Consider the following 19,815-nt stretch of genomic DNA (forward strand, 5'->3'; position numbering starts at 1 on the left):
GGAATGGAAAAGTTAAATGAAAACGGTATTATATTTCTGTATTTGAGTAGGATTTTCTGCACGTGTCCAGTTGTCATCAAATAGCACTTCCTGAAAACTGATTTCAGTTTTACCTCCAGTCAGTCTCATTTGGAATCTTGAAAAGCTCTGATTAGCTGACTGCTCATGTTTTTTTCCCTGTCAGACTTTGTAGAATCAGTTTATGTCTCTGGATTTTAGTAGCAACTTTTTCATTGTTATCCCAATTAGAAGAAATGATGGCCAGAATTGCAAGCTAGACCCAGTTCCCATTAATTAGGAATTATTTATTTTTTTCATATTAACTAAAAGGTATCCTCAAATTTTCTGCTTCTGCCCCTCTTTACAAAAACAACTTGAGTAGCAGTTTATTAGATGTTTACAGTCTTTATTTTACTTTTATATACACATGATGTGGATGCTATGTTTTTTTCTATCTGCATACGACTTCAACGGAAACGGTGACTGACAAGGTAAAATGAAAAAGAAGGAACGAAAGTGAGAATTAAATGAAAACAGAGCGTGAAAATGGGCTTCTACTTTTGGCTTTGTAATTACTGTTAGTCAGTGTCATTTGGAGAGGTTGACACATAGTGTAATTGTAGCTGTCACACTGATGACGGCAGCCCAACACAAACCTGTGGAGTTTGAATTTCAGATCCTCTTCAGCGGAACAAACTCAATTGCAACACTGCTCACTGAACACTGTAGCAGCATCAAGTGTACCACTGTTGTCACTCAAAATGGGTATGGCAGTTGGAAGGGGGGGGTGTGCTCTTTGTGTGTGTTTGTGTGTTCTTTGAATCATAATGTAGGTGGAGCAGGCCTGTCGCTGCTGTGACAAATCCTACCTCATGCACCTTGTACTTCCTGTGCAGAATGAGAGAAGCACACCACACTGAAACGCTTCCTAACCTAATTGAAATTTTGAGGTATAAGAGGATTTCTGCACAACGTGAGCTGACAGGGCCCATTCACCAAATATCCGCTTAGACTCTTCTCTCTCTCTCTCTCTCTCTCTCTCTCTCTCTCTCTCTCTCTCTCTCTCTCTCTCTCTCTCTCTCTCTCTCTCTCTCTCTCTCTCTCTCTCTCTCTCTCTCCCTCCCTCCTGGAGAAAGAATGAACTTTTATCTGTCTTCAAGTTTTAGTGCAGCTTACTCCCATCTCTATCGAACATTGTGCAGGTGACAAGTTTACAGTTCCTCTCAGTCTCCCCTCTTTGTCTCTTTTTCTCGCTGTCATTCAGGCTTTCTCTGCTCCATCAGGGGCACTTGGTTTGCCTGTTTGCTCCTCGTACTTTGATATGTCACACCGTAAATGGGGAGAATAGGAAGACAGGGAAATGAATGTAGCTACCAAGAATGAGAGATGGAGGGGGGAGAGGAGTAGAAGAGAGGGTAAAGAAAATAGGGTGCAGAGGGAGTGAAGCCAAGTTATGGGTCGCTTTTGAAACCTTTAGAAGAAGATGAACTCGGGATTAGGTTTTCTGTAATGTCTGACTGCACGACACTTCAAGTGTTTCTGTTCATTATGATTTATAATATAGTAGCTAATGTTAGTTTCCATCTTGTTGGTCTGCATAGTGACAAACACACACGCATACATTTATACTCGCACAGAGAAACTTTGTTATTGAGGTATTGTTTCTACTCAAACATTTGGCATGCTCCTTTTATTTGTCCGCTTGTCTTTGAGATAAGATAACCAACTATCATGAAACAACATGCTCATTTATTTATGGGGTGAAGTTATTTGACTCCCACTGTGAAGCGTCCATTAACATGCACAATACTTTGCATTTGTGCTACAGCATAATGCATGGGCGTGAAACGCTAATGTGCTGCCTTGATAAAGAAGCGCTAATTTTAGAAAAACCTCCCATGGAGTCAGTGAAAGGGCGGCTTATACTCATAATGTCTTCATTGGTATAAGAGAGAGAATGTGTTCAAAAATAATACAGAAAGAGAGCTCAAAGGAGCTCATAGCCAGGTTGGGAATCATTTTCTGGATAATTGGAAAATATTATTTATCTTATATCACAAAATTCAAAGTAATTGCCTCACCAAGTATCACTGAGACTATATGCATCATAGTTTTTCTTTCTGACAAGTCCATTAAAGTTAAAGTCAGGTAGAAGAATAATAAAGTTTTGGTGCATCAGACATAATTAGGGTCAGGTTTTGGTACTGGTAGTCTTTGACATTAAGATGATAATGTGATTTGGACTGAAAATACAGTATGTATTTTTGTCATTTCCAACTTTTCTGTTCTGTTGAGCACTGTCTTAGGCTTAATGTTAAAAGGAAAGATGATTAACCTGAGTAATGGTGTCATAGCAATGATATAGAAGCCTGTTTGATGAGACTGTGGTTTCTAACCACCTCTGTCAGGTGATAAAGGATTTATACATAAATGAACAAATCTCACATTGTGTTTGTTGTGGATAAAAATAAAAAGTAAAAGTAGAATTTCTGCTTCGGGTCATGTAGGTAGGTTCATTAAAAATATTCTAGGCCAAATGCATGAAAAAAGCAAAATTAACAACATAACAGTCAACTCACTTTAGCAGCTGGCATACATTTAATATATTAAATACAGCAGCACTTTTTTTGCTTTGATACACATAAGCACCATGGGATGCATCCAGACCATTTTCAGTGGACACTGGCCTTTAGTGTTTTTGCTCTTTCACACTTTAATCATCTTTCCTCCAATAATTTCCATCATTATAGCAGTTGGTGAATCAACACATGCCTCAAGGGTTTAGTACAGTGTTATTCCTTGCTTTCCCCATCCTCCCCTCTCTCCTTGTTTTTCATTTTCTCACTCTGCCTCTCTTTGTGCCCCTCTCTCTGTCCCCTGCTCTGCCAGCAACACAATTTTTCACTTCAGTACAAAAACAGGTATAATAGAGGGACTGTGCCAGTCTGTTTAATAAAGGAATAAAGGCAAAGAGGAGAGATGAGAAAGAAAAAGCAAGTGCCCTTGGGGCCGAAGACAAGAGAATATACACACAGACACATGCTCACACACTGTGCACACGAAGTACACATAAAGAGAAGGAGGGAGCACAGACTTCCACACCCGCTTATCTCTGAGGAATTGCTTGTAAGGTGCTTCCCTATTTAATTAGAAACTATGGTAGGAACCTCCATAAATCATCACAACATAGGACTAGCTAAGAATGCTTCCAATACACATGCTGGGCCACACACACACACACACACACACACACACACACACACACACACACACACACACACACACACACACCAATCTGTATATGGTGTGTATATGTCCAAAAAGTAAAAATATTGGTCATTCAAATTCTTCAAATCCAGTCAGTTAGATCCATATATTTAGTGTGTTTGGCTCTGAGAACCAACCTAGAGACAGACTACAATGTTGTTTCCTTTTAGGAAAAAACTTGAAAAATGTGTTTCACCCACTTTGAAAAATGATTTACTATTCCCATTGCAATCAAGATCATATTACTCATCTGCGTGATTACATCAGCGCAACGATTCAGGACAAAGATAATGTTGTGTTTAGAAGCACAAGGAGATGCAAGAAACAAATCTGTGTGTTTTTGTGTGCATATACGCAGTATTGCGCATGTGGCTTGAGGCTTTAATTCTAGGTGTGTGTGTCTATGTGTGTCCGTGCATACTCACAGCTGCACATGTGCAAGAGTGTGCTTGTGTCTCCAGAGTTATTCTGGTGCCACTGTGTGGTAACGGGATCTAGGGTGATGTCTGCTCTCAGACAGTATCTGGCTCTCAGCTGCCCATCTATTATTCACACACCTGGATACACACACACACACACACACACACACACACACACACACACACACACACACACACACACACACACACACACACACACACACACTGCCTTTCTCCTTCATGTTTTACACTTTACTACACTTTCTTTTTCACAAATGTAGCAGCCTAGTTAAAAGTTCTGGGCTGTCAAGTTCTTCTAGGTATTTGCTTTCCCCAGGAATAGGCCTAATTTAAAAGTTTGATTTGCTGCACAGTATGTATTGTATGTATGTTTGTTTATTAACATATTTGTGCTTTCACTCCCAGGATACCAGACAGACTTTTGAAGTCAGTGAACCACTCTGTGTTGCATGGTAAACAAACTAGAAAAATTAGAATTGAAGAGGGCAGCCTGATGGGGTGTAAGAAAGTTATAGTCATTAAAACAAATAACACTCGGGTATGATGAGGCTAAGAATTTTTCAAAATCATCCCATCATCCTTGACCAAAGTTGATCTGAGCTTGTCAGTAGGTCATTATCAGACCTAGACATCTCATCCCTTCTATGGCAACCTGGTGGCATAGGCTGCTGATTGACATTTTAAGAAAATCAAGAGTGTGGTTCTATCAAGGAAGCCTATTGGTTTTAACCTGTTAAGATGAAAGAATGCACCCCTGTTCTTGTGTTGTGAAATACAGCCTTGCATAAAGAGGGATGCTTTTGAGATTGTCTTGTGAACGTTGATCAAAGACCGTCACCAGACTATTATCTGAAGTCTTTGTCCAACTAATATTGACTTCAGGTTATCTTAGGTCAGTGATTGTCAGTCCTATATACTCCTACTCATTATCTTTAATTTGTGATTGACGGTTAAGGAAGCAGGCTGTGGCCACCTGATGATAAAAGTGGAATTTAGTTTACTTAGTTGACTGGTTGGAAAGATTGACCACTTTGTGCATGCTTGTGGGAAGTTAAGGCATTTTTACACATGTTGATCCAGACTAAACCCATTTCTCGAACAAACATCAATGCTCATATGCTTTTGTATTTGGAAAGATGTTTTACCTAGAAAGAGCCTCTGTTTAAAGGCTACATGCCATGGGGAGAAAGTAGGGAAAGGAAATGAGAGAAACAATGTTGTGATAAATATATAAGTGGATAAACAGCACTAATACCAGTATAATACAATAATACAAGTGGTATAGTCTGGATGTTTGTACACTGATAGAAGAAAGACCCACATGTATAATTATGTATAATGATTTACTATTGTAAAGAGGCACAAATATTTTCCTCCTCAAAGCTACCTTGTTTTTCCTCTTCCCTCTGTTCCTCTAACATTAAATCTGTGTCTTGCACTGTCGTATGCTGAGCAGATTGGGTGGTTGATGTCCTTAAATGTGTCGACAGCACATACAACCTTTCCTGCTAAGTCATGACACCCACAAAAAAAAAAAGAAAAAAGAAAACACAGCCCTGAGTATTATTTCAATATGATTATACCCAGTGACCTGTATTTATACTTTTTAGCCCGTTGAAAGCCTTTGCCAGCTACACTCCTCCTAATGAATGGCATCCATGGCTGTGAGTTAGTGCACTGCTGTGTTGCCTGAAAGGCTAAGTCTTGATTCGACACAATAGGCTGATTTGGTGCCCTCACTACTCTGGGGAGCATGTTGACTTCATTAATGGCTCCCAAAGCCTTTTAGCTCTCACACTGGCCTCTGGTCACAAAATATAATGGGGTGCACCCCACTCTGTAGCACTGCCAGCAGGTTGCACAACTAATAGAGACACAGGTGGTGATGTGCTCTCAACTTATTCTTTAGCCTCTTTGGAGTCCTCAAGGCCTACAAAGTAGCTGCAGCAGTGGCGTGAACAGCAGCTCTTCTCACTACAGACTACTGGGACTAGGCAAAAAAAAAAGAAAAAAAAAAAATTGGTTTGAAAGAGAAATGTGCGTATAGGTTTTTCTCAGCAAGGCCAGGTATTTGTCTGCACTAAATGAGGTCTGTCAGGAGATCTCTACCTGTCGCCTCTAACACCCTGCTGAGGCTGTAATGAGACATTGAAAGAGGAACTGGATGGGAAAAGAAGGATAAGGAATAGAGGGGTGGTTTAGAGAGAGGCATTCTCTGACATCTGCTCTGCACAGGAGAAGTGATGGAATGAAGAATGTTGCATGAAAAAATTGAAAAATCGATGTGCAAAGAAATGAATCAATAGAATGAAAATGGAAATCAACAGTTGAAAGGCATAAGAGAAGGCGCGGTTGATAGCTAAGAAATAGAAAAGGGACAATTGCCCAGAAAAAGGCATGGCATGTTTGTCTTCACTGGGCACACTGAATATGTTTCTGTGTTTAACTTCCTCACACATGAAGATTATATCATTAGCCACTGGGGTCTTTATCTGACAGGCTTTGCAGAGAGTATTGAAAAAGAAACAAACAAATTGAACGAAAAATGATTCTTATTTCAGATCACATCTGGCAGAACAGAGACAGAAGGTTTTTGGGCCTAAATGTGGAAGCACAACAAAACAGCGCAGATGAATGGGAGTTAGCATTTATACAGCAGCAGAGGAATATGGTCTGTAGTCAACAAATCCAGGATGGGAGAGTGACATTTTAAAACGATCTGTAGAGAAAAAATAAAATCAGAGAATCTGAGTGAGTAGTAAGAAGTCAAGAGGTCACAAATGTTCTCAAGATTGAACTGGCCAGTGGCCTGCAGGCTTTTATGTCAACCTCTTGACTTTCAGATTGAGACACATTGGGAAAGCGAGAAGTGGAGAGGGAGGGAAAAGAGCAAGAGCAGAGGAGGGAAATGAGTAAGAAAAGCTGAGCTGTGAGCCCCCTGCTTGGCCACTGTGCTCAAGGCAGCTCAGCAGCAAAGGTAATGATAGCAAGGAAACCTGTCACTCACCTTTTAAACCCATTGGGGAGATTGAGGGGGAGAGGGTGGAAGGGCAGTGAGGGAGTTAGGAAGCCTCCAGACACTTGTCCCCTTTCACATCCAACCCTCATCCTTCACAGTAACATTCTTCACATTCTTCTCTGTACCTTTCTCTCTTTTTCTTTTTCTTTTTTTTTTTTTGTGTGTGTGTGTGTGTCTACCTCTCAGTGGGGGGGATGTGGTCCGATTAGTGTGCTGCACGGACCTGCAGGCTAACGGGTACCACACCTTGAATGCCACAACTGTCAGTCACTGAGCAAGGGTTCCCCAGTGGCTCTGTCTGTGATAGTGTCCAATCCCAGATGTACTGTAATTTGTCACCAATAGAAGCAAAAAGTGTAAAATCTGCTTGTTCAGTTTTAACTTTAATTATTGCTTCCACTCACTAAGTTTAGTTCTAGTTTAAGTTATACTAGTTTTAGAACTCAAAGCACCAATTTGTGGATGTTTTCCAGACGTTTCTTTTTACCTCCTGTTCCCTGTCAACTCAATCAAGATAAAACCACTGCAGAAGATTAACCTCAGCAAAGGCAAACTCAACAGGACGCCCAATGTGGAGGTCATATTTCTGCTCAGTTCTGACCCTGCCCACGCATGTCTCTGTAGTAACTTCCCTACTAACAATGACATTTCCCAGATTTTCCACCACGAAGCACCTTTTCTCACAGTGCAGGCATTGGGAGCAAAGGCATTAATTAAAATCCTACTGTGTGGCAGATATGCCTAATCGCAAACATAAAACAGAGAACAGTGAATTAAAGCGCAGAATGAGTTCAGTTCCACTCGGCAGGGTTTTTTGCCCACTCATTCTCCTATCAAGAGAGGAGTCGAGCCGGAGTAAAGAAAGCAGCATTTTAAACTTGTCTTCAGTGAACTGCATGAATGTTTTACTTCGATAAAGGAAAGTTATAGGTCTTGAAGCGTTATGGCATTATTCTTTATGTGCCATCATACACTATGCATCTGTAGTGCTTTCCTTTCTGAAAATTCAGAAAATGTGTGTTGGTCTTTGATTGTGCCTAATAACACTTGTTGTTGATGAATACCAGATAATGAGTGATTCTTTCCCTCTCTCCGCTCCAGATATGCGACACAACCAGCCTGGCACCTCACTTTAGTGTGCCACATCCTTGTTAATACCCTCAGATTAGTGTCAAATCATCCACACTCCCCCACTAGTCTCTCACCAGTCCATCTTGCCTGAAGCTGTACATTGAAGCATTGAAATGTGCAATTGTAGGGTTTGTTCTGGCATTGATTGACACTGAGAGATGCATCCAGTCTGCCCCCTAACCCCCTTTCCTTCTGTTATTCTTCCTACCCACACTCGCCCCCTCTTTTCTCTCTGTCTGCCATATGTTTCAGCGAGCTGGACAGATTTGGGCAATCAGACAGCAGCCATTGTATCGCTGTCGGTATGAATAGAATGCGTGGAGGGACACATTGCCATTATGTAGTGACGATCCGTTTCTTTTTCTCCTCTCTTTCACAGTGAATGTCTGTCTGTCTCTCTTTCGTGGCTCTTATTGCATGTCTTGCCTTGCCAGGTTGAATACCTAACACACTGCTGTGGTTTGACAAAAAGGGGTTGAAACCTGAGTAAAGTGTGGCAGGTTGGGTTACGGTGGCATTTGGCATGTGGCTCTGCTGGTGCTGCTCCAAAATGTTTCTGATTGATATCGTGAACAAGGTGAGGACCCAAGAGTTTAAAGAGGAGCCCCCAGGAGGCCAAGATAAGCTTTGTTATGCTTTTGAAAATGTAATCACTGAAATATCTAAGTTTGTTAAAACTGACAAATTGGAGTTAACACTCTAGTTATCTATCTGATAGTATTACCCAGTTTTTCAGTACCGTCAAAGAACATCATATTTGTTGCAAAATGATACTGTGATATTAGGACTGTATAAAGATGTTTCACACACTGTTTTTTTTTTGTTAGTTTTTTTTAAACATTTTCCACAGCATTGTTGCTCAAATTAAGAAAACAGTTTTCAGTTCAGCATTACTTACCAAAATCTTAGCTTTGGATTTGCTGCAAGAGAGCCAGGACCACAAATATAATGCATGTTTTTATTTTTAAAGCATTTTGTATTTTAAGTACATTTTTCATCAGATCTATTCATATTTACAGATATTTGATCCAGCAGAAAAATGTTCATGAGTCCTTTTGTCTGCAGAAATGCTGATATAGACTTTGGGTTTGCCCATGTGCATGTTTCAGCAAATTGGTGGAATTCCTTGTGCAAATATTGTGGTCATCTAAGTTTCCCAGCATGCTGTATGACTTTGGATGACATTCTGCTCCTGCCCACTCACCTCACTGTGGTTGAATGACCCATGACTGAGCATAGCAATGCTTTAGTCAGCAGCTTATTCTGGCTTCCACCAGCAGCATGTTGGTCATGGTGTGTTTTCCTGCCATGGTGGGTTAGTGTGTGTGCCATGCTTAACAGACTGCAACTCTGTGTGACTTGCATTCTTTTGCCACAGCAAATTCTATGGCAAGATTGCAAGCAAGGACATAGTTCTCCAGTTCCTCTTTCTGTCCTCTCTCAGAACCACATATATATTTTTTTTACTTCAGTTATTGTAGGTTTTAGGTAGACGTAAAATCAATGTGTACACATACACCCCCCAAAGGTGCCGTTGTCTACTTGTATTATTGGCTGCGTAGATCCTGCACTTGCCATCATCCTGCACAGCCCTCATCTGCACTACTACAGCACTATTTCTTGTCTCCTGAGGACGCACCAGACTCCTCCTGAAACGTTGACAGTCCATCTCACCACTTGATGCAAATTCCTTTTAACATAATGACACACCAGATCACTGAGATTATCCAAAATCAATAAGAGTATTCAGATGTGTAATTGGAGATACTAAATGACTACACAGGAACATAAACTTTGCACATCCTAGGGATGCGCAAGGTATGTTTACAATCAACCAATGATTTTAAAAAAATACATTTTGACGTTACAATACTGTGATAATTCCTTGCTTTTTCTTGGGCCTATTTTATGCATTTTTTCGACCATTGACTTGATGTAGTTTTAACATAAACCACTCAAGCACAGGTCCTATTGTTAATTTGTTTCTGTAGAATAACATATGTACAGTACAATAATCACTCCAATATGTAATTTTTACCTGCCTCCCAAATGGAGTCCATGCCTAGTCAGAGGAAGAGCCGTACTCTCCATGTGTTCTTGTGGTCTACATTGCCAATATGAGGAAACTGAGAGAGGGTACTCCTGTGGTTTTCACACCAGAATGGCTTCCCTGTCTGTATCACACCTTCTGCTAACTGTTAGCCCCATGGAGAGAGGGAATAGTCACTTTGGGCACATTATTTTCCATTGACAGATTTAAAGCAGGAAATAGCATCTGTACACAAGGCTGCATTTGATTTTCTCTGCACTGTAACCTAAAACTGTTTTACAAATGTACCTACACTTGTCACTATTTATCGCAGCCACTAGGGGGATACGGCTTATGACAATGGTGGCCTCTTTATAGAGGACTTGAGTCTGTGATGTTGCATGAATCTTTACCCGCACGCACGCACACACACGCACTAAGAGAAAGGATAAATGTTTACTACACACATTTTGCAGGATTAAGGAAGTGTGCAATGTGAGTCAAAAGTACCGATAACTCTCCCCACTCTCCCCAGAGTATCTCTCATTAACATATGAGTAGCTTCAGCCAGACGGCCAGTGTGCGGGAATGCCTGTGCCTGTGTGTATGTGAAAGAGAAGGTTAAATGCCAATGTTTTCTATTTCTATTTTCTGTGTGCGTTTGTGTGGGCCCATGCATCTCACACCTTCCTACTACTCAGAAGCAGAATGAAGTCTGTCTGGCAGTGAATGTCTATTGTGTAGTGCTAATGTGATAGCAGAGATTAGCATTGTAATCCATTTAGCATAGAGCAGCTAATCCACTTTATTACTGTTGAAAAGGAATCAGATGATATTGGCTACCACCACTGTAGCTGACTTAATGATTTTAGGCTGATGAAAAAATGACTTTAAGATATATTAATAATTACTATTGCTGACAATTAAACTAGGATTACTCATTGCATCACAAATCTGAATGATTAGGCATTGCTTTTTATCAAGGGAATTAAGGTATTGGTTGTGTTTGGTCCATGCTAAGCAGGCTTGTTGTTTGTAAATAGTCTGAGTGGGTGTGTGTGTGTTGGTGTGATTGTAGTAATAAAAATTCTATATGAGTTATTATTTTCATTTATTTCTTGGCTATTATCACCATATATTATAGAATAGTGCAAAGTTGACTTCAAGGGAGATCTGTAAGCCCAGGAAAATATAATCTATATTTATTAAATAGTTTACATGTGCCAATAATTGTACAAATAAGTGTATCTGTCTTTGATCGGGCATTTTCTGCTGCTTTTTCACCACCTTCTACTGTGAAACTAAATGACCTAGTGTTGTCTGCTCACTCACATGCTGCACGCTCCCTGGTGGCTCATTTGTTTTGTTGGTGGTCAGATTGAAGGATAATATACAGGAGCTTCCCCTTGAAGCCCTTCTGCTGCCTGGTGACTGTGGGTCTGCCCCAACACAATAAAACTCTCTATTCAGCCATTGCCATTGACTATCTGCCCTTTAACTCTGCTCAGCAATTGGCACCACAGTTATCTCCGATGTGGTGAATGTAAGCGGATACACCCACATCATTGCATACATGTGCATGCACACACAAGCATATACATGCCTTGTAATGAGTGTCTATGCACAGTGCCTCAAATTAACTCTGGCCTTGGCTCAAATGGATGTTAGTTCCTACCTCTCTCACTTTCCTCCCTCTCTCTCACCCCTATTTGCCTTCTGTTCTTTTCTTTGCATGTGACCGTAGCGCATACAATGGGTCCCAGTGAAAGTGTGTCAGTCTTTGATACACACAACTTAAGGTCCCTTGAGATTAAGATCAGTACACAAGCCAAGCAGGAGGCAGAGCAAGAGAAGAATGAGTGAGAAACAAAGGAGTAGGGAGAGTAGAGGGTGAAATCAGGGTGAAAGATGGTGCCTGTATAAAGAAATGTCATGTTGTGAAACTGTATATCAGTAGAAACAGCAGGTGAAGGGCAATACTTAAATGGCATTCAGTGTACTACAGCGTCTCTTGAATTTCTATGTAAAGACAAAGAGAACTTTTATTGGACAGTAAGCAGTAAATTCTTTGGTTTCTGCTATGTGAAGTTAAAAGTAACTAGGGAAAATAAATTTACCTAAACATACTTTACTTTCTAAAACTGACATTTGGTCTACTAGTTTTGTTATAATGCAAAAAAATAAACCTTAAGAGACCACACCTTATGCCACCATTTTACCAGCTTAGTTTACCTTCTTAGAACAGGTGAGGTTTATTGACCTTTAAAGCAACTTTAGCTTTAAGGCAGGGCAGCAGAAAGGTGTTTTTAATGATATGCTGACAGAGAGAACACAGAGTATGTCATCAGCATTTTATAATTAATCATAAAGTGACTCACCTGTCTGCTCCACCATCTGCTTCCTGTCTAATTTTCTCCCATTTGTGCCTGTTACCTGTGAACCTTTTAGTGCTGAAGAGCACAAAGAACTATTAAGAGTCATCACAACTTTAACAAGACTTTCTTCACACCTGTCCACAAGCCCACACAGGCCTGTGTATGTACTGTATGTGTGAGTCTGTAGTCTACCAGGTGCTAAAAGTTGCTTGGGTAGGTATATGTCAGAACAGTGTGTTACTGGGAAATTACAGCCACAGGACCAGATTTAGAAAAGATCGTTTGGATCACACAGTGTACTGTGTGTATGTGTGTGTGGCGATGTAAGCAGATGTTCAGGCACAACCCAGAACACTTTCATCACACCACTAAATGTGTGTGGGGCCAATTCCATGAACTTTCTGCTGAGTAAACACACCTAGGGGCCCACAGACACACCTCTTGCCCAGATGCCTAATTACTATAATCACTTTTGAACGGCTCAGACTGTAATACAGACTGAGATGAGCTCCTCTCATACAGCATGATGCATGGTAAAAACCAGTGACAGTGTGTGGTAGACGGACAGTTTTGCCACTAATAACGGTCAGTGTTGAGCTCCAGTGTATGTTTTTAATGATTATTTGGTTCACATCATTTGCACACTGTGTTGTACAAGATGACACTTTTGGTCCATTGCCAAGTCCGTCCTTAAGGAATGCAGTACTTCGCTTTCACACTTGTTTGTTATTTTAATCATCTATGGTTTAATAAGTTCAGCCCTATCATCATTTTGAGAAAAATAGTTTTGATATTGATAAAAGCAAATTGTGATAAAGTAGATGTTACTATAATTTCTGTACTCTTCATAACCTTTGGATGGCATTGGTATCATTCTTTTTCGATGGTTGTTAAAAATCTAAAACTAAATGCTTAAATATCGTAGCTGAACAAGGCACTTTACCTGCTACCATATCAGATGCTAATTATTTTAGCTCAATTACACCTAAGAAGGCCATAATGCAAGGCCATGGTTTTGAAAAATGTTTATTTCTTTTTAATGGTATAATTTTCAAACCTCTAAAGCTGTGCAAGCACTACAGTTATACGAAATGTTATGCATCTCTTGATTTAAATAATTATTAATGGACTTTTTTTTTTTCTTTTTCCAGATCCGGGTAGACGGCTCATCTCGCGCTCTGCAGTATGAGACGGTACAGGCAGTGGAGAATGGACCCATCCTCAGAGACATGGCCTTCTCTTCTGACCACCACTACCTCTATGTCATGTCTGAGACCCAGGTCAGACACACACACACACACACACACACACACACACACACACACACACACACACACACACACACACACTCACACTCATCAAACATCCCCTGCTGACTTAATATCATAACCACTGGCATTTATCATTTTCTTATGTCACAGGGTGGAATAACCTTTGGTGTAGCATAGAGGATTTCATTACAGCCTGGCTGGAGGAGAGAAAAGGATTAGATAGACTATTGGGTGCTATGACCATGTCTTTTTATAGAAATAGACTTTGGGGGTAGAGCTGGAGTGAATAAATGTGTTGAATTATAGAGAGAGAGGAGAGTGGTCTTAGTCCACTTGTGTGTGTGTGTGTGTGTAATGCATGTGCACAGATTCACACATCCACACTATCTCTCTTAGTGCCTTTGATGAAATGGCATGTGGAGCAAAATAGCAGCACTCCGTGTAATGGACACAGTCATAGAAAGACTGTGAACACCTCTATCAGAAGCAAAACCTTGCTAAAATACCGCCACAGAAAGTCTATAGCACGCTTGCTGTGCTCACATAAATGCACACTCGGATGAATCACTGTGTTAGATATTCACTTTCTCTTCATATTACACGCATGAGCGTGTATTTACAATATATTTAATACGCGTACAGTAAGTAGTCATTTATGTGAGGGGACTATGAAACACTGGTAGAATAAATCATACAGATCTTTTCTTTGTTTGTCGGTTTTGTTTTAGCTACTTTTCACTATTAATGGGACTTGGAAATAATATTGCAAATCTCAAAAGTTACAGATATTATGCAAATCATTCCCTCTTGCTTCTTCCCTTTATCTGCTGACACCTGTGATAACAGGTGCTGTGCAATTGTGGTCCGGTTTTTGTTAGTGGCGATAGCCTTGTCACACCTGTAATATTGTCTGCAGCTTCTGAAGGATTATTGACCTCTCTGGCACCTCGAAAGTGTCAGCATGTGCTAATGCGTGGTGCCAATTGTTTGTGTGCATGTGTGAGTGCATGCACATTTTAAACAGCCCAGTTTAAGCTTTAACTGCTTTATCAGACAGACAGTGAGTTGAAGGTGCCCTTTCAAATACTCTTGCTGGCTCTCTTGAGGTCTCGGTCAGTCCATCTGTGGAAAAAGAAAGCGAGAGAGGCCCTTTCAGTGATGGCATCCAATTACAAGTCCTTGTGCAAATCTGTGTGAGAATTTAGCTTTTATTTTCACTTAATCATTTGGTTACATGAGATATTGCAGAATAACAAGTGGATTATTAATAATACTTAATTTCCATTTCTTCTATTCTTTTGGATCCCTTTATGGCGCCCTATTGTTGCCCGGCATCATGTTACAGATTTAGCATTTTTAATTTAGATATCAATTAGCTTACATTGAGGGAACAAAGCAGCCAAGTGAGTTTTACTGTGCAATTGTGGTCCCATGTGCATATGTGTATGAGGCCTTTGTAATAATTAGTCTATTAGCCTAGTTAGAGGGCTAACCTCCACTAACTGTTTAGGAACAACATCTGGGAATTACCACTCACACAAATATAGAAAGCAGTTAGTGAACACAACACAAACACGCAGAGGACACACAGAATTTTATTACACACACACACACACACACATTCTTGTAGTGTGGATACATAGTCTAAGATGAATGTAGCAGATGAATAAAACTCTAAGAATGTTAATTAATCCAATAGCTTTTTTAATGACTTTGTAAAATCAATCTCTTAAAGTGCTTTGTCTGTTTACTTATCAAAATATTTCTGCTAGGTATTGAAGATATGACAATTTATTTATTTATTTATTTATTTTTTGTCCTATTGGCTTATCCCGTGACTTCAGGGTCGCCACAGCGGAATGATTATCTTATTATAAAAACATTTTCATGATTAATTTGACAGATATTTCTCTTGGTTAACTGTATTGCCGTCATGTGTCGTTGTGTCAGTTTTTCATGCAGAGCCAGAGAAAACTGCTTTTATTACTGATTTACTGTTACTAAACACAGCACTGATTCCCAAGTGTCTGTGATCACTGAAGGAGATGAGTGCAAAATCCTTCTCTCTAATGCAGAGATCTTGTAGCAGCAGTATTTTGACAAAACAGGTTTGCGCTCACAGCTTTCTCTCAGCAAGTTGATTCTTGAATGTTTGCTCTGAAACTTTGAACAAATTCTTCCCTGTCACACTTCTGCCTCGAGTCAAAATACATTTTATTAAATGTCAAAAAGGGTCACAGAGTGTTCTACAATAAATTTAAAGAAATAAAGATACTTACACAATCCAGTATCCACCACTTTTGAACCTTTTAGAACAATAAATGCAGGTATTTGTTTTTTTTTTTTATTTGAGTTAAAATATTTGGATGTCACCGCATCTAGAATTTCTTGTTTGCTTTTTGTTAACCTCATTTGGACAGTCAAGTTCAAAGGCCACAGTGTGGTCACTCATACATGCAAAAGTTTGAAATTCAATACAGTACTGCTTGCATTAGTTCAACAGTGGTTTTGAATAACATCTTGCACACACAAATGCACAATCCCCAAATCCCAGTGGTGACAAACACTATTAAAGCATCCTGAGCCGGTCGATAGCTGAAGGCCACCTGCTGTTTCTGAGGCCTGGGACCCAGACACTGAGAGAGTGTGATAGAGCAAGGGAGAAATACAGAGAGAGAAAAAACATGATACAAACAGAGAAGAGGAGGGGGCTAACCACAGAAGGCTGAGAACAGAAATGGTCAATATAGCTTCTCCCCCTGCTGTCGTTCGTCTTGAAACATTTCCCTCCAGAGTACTGAGGCCTTTGGTGGACCAACATTATGCTGATAGATGTTTTTGTGTTGCTTCATATTTCATACTATAAATCTGAAAATAAATAAGCATCTCAAACAACGTATCGAATGTTGAAATGGAGACATTTTAGCATTTCATGGAAGCTCTAGCTGCTCAACCGTCCTGGGCGTTTGTTGCCGGGTTTTTGGTTTTATAATGCAGCAAATGTTTTCTATTGGTGAAAGGTCAGTACTGTTGGCAGACCAGTTCAGCACCCAGACTCTTCTCCTGTGAAGCCGTGCTATTGTGATGGATGCAGTTTGTGGTTTAACATTCTTACTCAAGAATGCAAGGCCTTCCCTGAAAGAGACGTTGACTGGATGGGAGCATATGTTGCTCTCAAACGTCTATGTACTTTTCAGCATAGATGGGCACAGAGATTACTACTGATTATCTGAATCTCTTGATGATAATATATATTGTAGATGGTGGGATCTTCAAAATCTTCACAATCTTACACTGGGTGACATTTTTCTGAAGGTTTTTCCACAATTTAGACACAGTTTGTCACATCTTTCTGCCCATCTTTACATTTGAGAGGCTCTGCCTCTCTGAAATGCTCCTTTATAGCCAGTCATGTTACTGACCTGTTGCAAAATAACCTGATTTGTTGTCAAATTACTTTTCCAGCCTTTATGATTGATTATTGTGAATAAAATATGGCTTGATGAGATTTGCAACTCATTACATTCCGTTTTTATTTGTTACACATCATCCCAACTTTTTTTTGAATTGGGGTTGTATAAATATTTTCTAGTCATTTAATTTATATTCGATTTTTCTTCAACCACCTTTTTGTCTTTCTTTTGTCCGTCTTGTGATTATTTCTTCTTTGTTTGGTTAGCTTTTTCTTTCAAGATTATAGATTTTTTCCACAAAACCAATCACTTCTGTACTTATGATTTGTAAAGTGAATGAGAATTGAACATTTTGTATTTGTCTCTCCATCTCCATTTCTTTTCAAACCCTTTCTCACTACCCATTGTCATTTTTACAATATCCCCCTACTTCCGCCGTCCGTTGTTTTTTGTTTTTTTTACCATTCCTCGCTGGCAGAATAATCTGTCATTCCTACTCTCTCAATAATCCAGTGATTGGATGACCTCTAATTGGAGTTTATGCTCTGTGTCTGCATTTCTCTCTCACTCATACAAACACTTTCGCTCTCTCACATACATAAGTCATCTTATTAGTGGGTCAAACAGATGTTCTGGTATAAAGAGGACAGTCAGATTATAACATGAACCATGATTATGGATATTAGGGTTGCAGTCTGAGTGACAGGAACAGGTCCTTGGGGTTCACTACTATGTTAACACTGGTTTATCTGTCAGCCGTGATATCTGCATAGAATGAATGTGTTAATGTTGGTGGATGTTTCGGGGAGTAATGGGGTCATTTCAGCATTAGTTCAGTAAGTGAATATAAATATACAATTTAAACAATCTATGAAGAGAGTGCATTTTTTGCTATCTCAATGTTAGTAACACCATTAAGACAGTAGTAGTGCATAACCATTTTTCTCTGTTTGTCTATGTGGAGTTTTATTATTCAGGTAGGGGGCAAAAAAAACCCTATTTCTGTGTCGACCCGATGAGGAGAAAGTAATTTGACTGATATCATTTTGATGACAGAGTACATTACTCAGTGGCTGGCTGTGCTTAGACTTGACATGAGTACCAGGGCATTTGGGAGCCATTCAACTGTTTTTGTTGTGTCTTAGTGATTCAGTCCAACCTCCAATGTTCCACAGTCATACCATTACCCTCCAGCAACCTGGCAAACACATATACTTATCCTGCCACTAACTGTTCAGTCAGCGGTTAGATTTGATCAGGTTTGCTCCTGCATTGATTTCTTGCAAAATAATTTTGTTTTCCAGCAATTTATGTGGCTTTTACATTCAGCACACAAATTGTGGCAACTGCCACACTCATGGTATTAAATTATTTATATTCAGCTCAGCAAATGCAGATCTGTAAGTGTGAATTATTAAATCTGTGTGTACTACCGTGGAGTGTAATCGTTCAAAGTTGAATGCCTTTTTTTTCCTGTTTTAAATGCCCAAGGGCAATACCATAAGCCAATTTGTGGAAGTACCACATCTTTGTTTTTCAGCAAAGATGTTTAATACCAGGATCTTTTAATTTCAGTTGGCAAATTTTTACCACATCCCTTACAGTGTGGCTCTCTCGCCCCTCTGTGGCTGTGAGTTATGAAATTGTTTAGATGTGCATATTATGTTGTGACACAGTTTGGCTCCAGGCTGCTGTGATCTAACAAGGAATGCGAACTGATCTGATATGTTGCAGCCACTGCTGCCTGACACACTTCTGAAAAATGTCAACGAAGTGGGGCAGACAAGGTTGGAGTGAGCTCATCTCGCTCAGTCCCTTTTGAAGTTTTACTTTTGTCTTCTCTCGTCTTTCTACTCCTTGTTCTACCTTGCTGTATTTCAGTAATACAATCTTGTATTACAATCTTCTCTTTTCCATCGTTGCAGGTAGCTGTGAATTTGAAATCCTATTAAACGATATAACAAAGAGAGAGTGGAAAATGTAGCATTCACATGAGCCATCAGCATCTTTTGTCACCATCTTATCGTAGGAAACAGTCAATGTGCACTGTATTTGCATAATGGTGCCCTTGTTTTTTGCTAGGCTATGCCCGAGGGCAAGATGATGGTGTGTGTGTGTGTGTGTGTGTGTGTGTGTTTTGCTGGCTACATATCTTGGAGATGTGGGACGTGGAGAAATGACAACGAAGGCCAATTTTATCCTGCAAATGTCTGTTCACCCAGGTATCAAACCCCACCCTGCAGTTTAATTGCTCCTTACCTTGACGTGTGTCATATTCTGAGAGTGCAATAAGACAACATTAGCATGATATTAAGGCATGTTGTGTCTTTTGAACTTTGCTGATTTAGAGTTTTTGGTTAGTGTGAACATTACGAAGATGACATATTGAGAAAAATATAGCAGAATTTAACTCATGCAACAAATTCTAATGTTTTAACTGTTATTAATAAAATGCCTCAAGCTTGTTTACCTACTTTTTTTCTGTGTATGGGTGGCCTTGCTCTCTTTGGAATAGATAAGTGAAAATGATTGATTAGATGTGAGTCATTTGTCATGCACTGACAATCTTGACAGCACAATGAATAGCTTTCTCATATGAATTCTGAGAATGTCAACTGAAAACAATATTGCACTTGTAGCCACTGACCCACTCTCTTGACTGAGTTTATGTCATAATGCTGTTGGTTTGCTGTTGATGGATTGAGTGGTGCGTCAGCTGTGATGAGGCAGCAGGTCATTGATGTGTTCCTCGCTTCATTTGACTCCCACGTCAATCTCTCCTCCATCCAGTGAGGTGGGACACGCCACACCACACCACAGAGAGAGAGAGAGAGAGAGAGAGAGAGAGAGAGAGACCATAAATGAATGAA

The 19,815-nt window shown here is 39.8% G+C and overlaps 1 protein-coding gene across 2 annotated transcripts in view; it reads left to right on the forward strand.

The window, feature by feature from the left end:
* The window catches only part of plxna4 (plexin A4), a 212,002-nt gene that overhangs the window by 111,447 nt on the left and 80,740 nt on the right, over positions 1-19,815 (forward strand). For both annotated transcript variants that reach the window (XM_067490113.1, XM_067490114.1), the window contains exon 4: positions 13,413-13,541. In XM_067490113.1, coding sequence (XP_067346214.1) covers positions 13,413-13,541 — 129 coding nt within the window. The remainder of the gene's footprint in view (positions 1-13,412; positions 13,542-19,815) is intronic.

This window comes from Channa argus, chromosome 21, assembly GCF_033026475.1.
Source record: "Channa argus isolate prfri chromosome 21, Channa argus male v1.0, whole genome shotgun sequence".
Taxonomy (NCBI): Eukaryota; Metazoa; Chordata; class Actinopteri; order Anabantiformes; family Channidae; genus Channa; species Channa argus.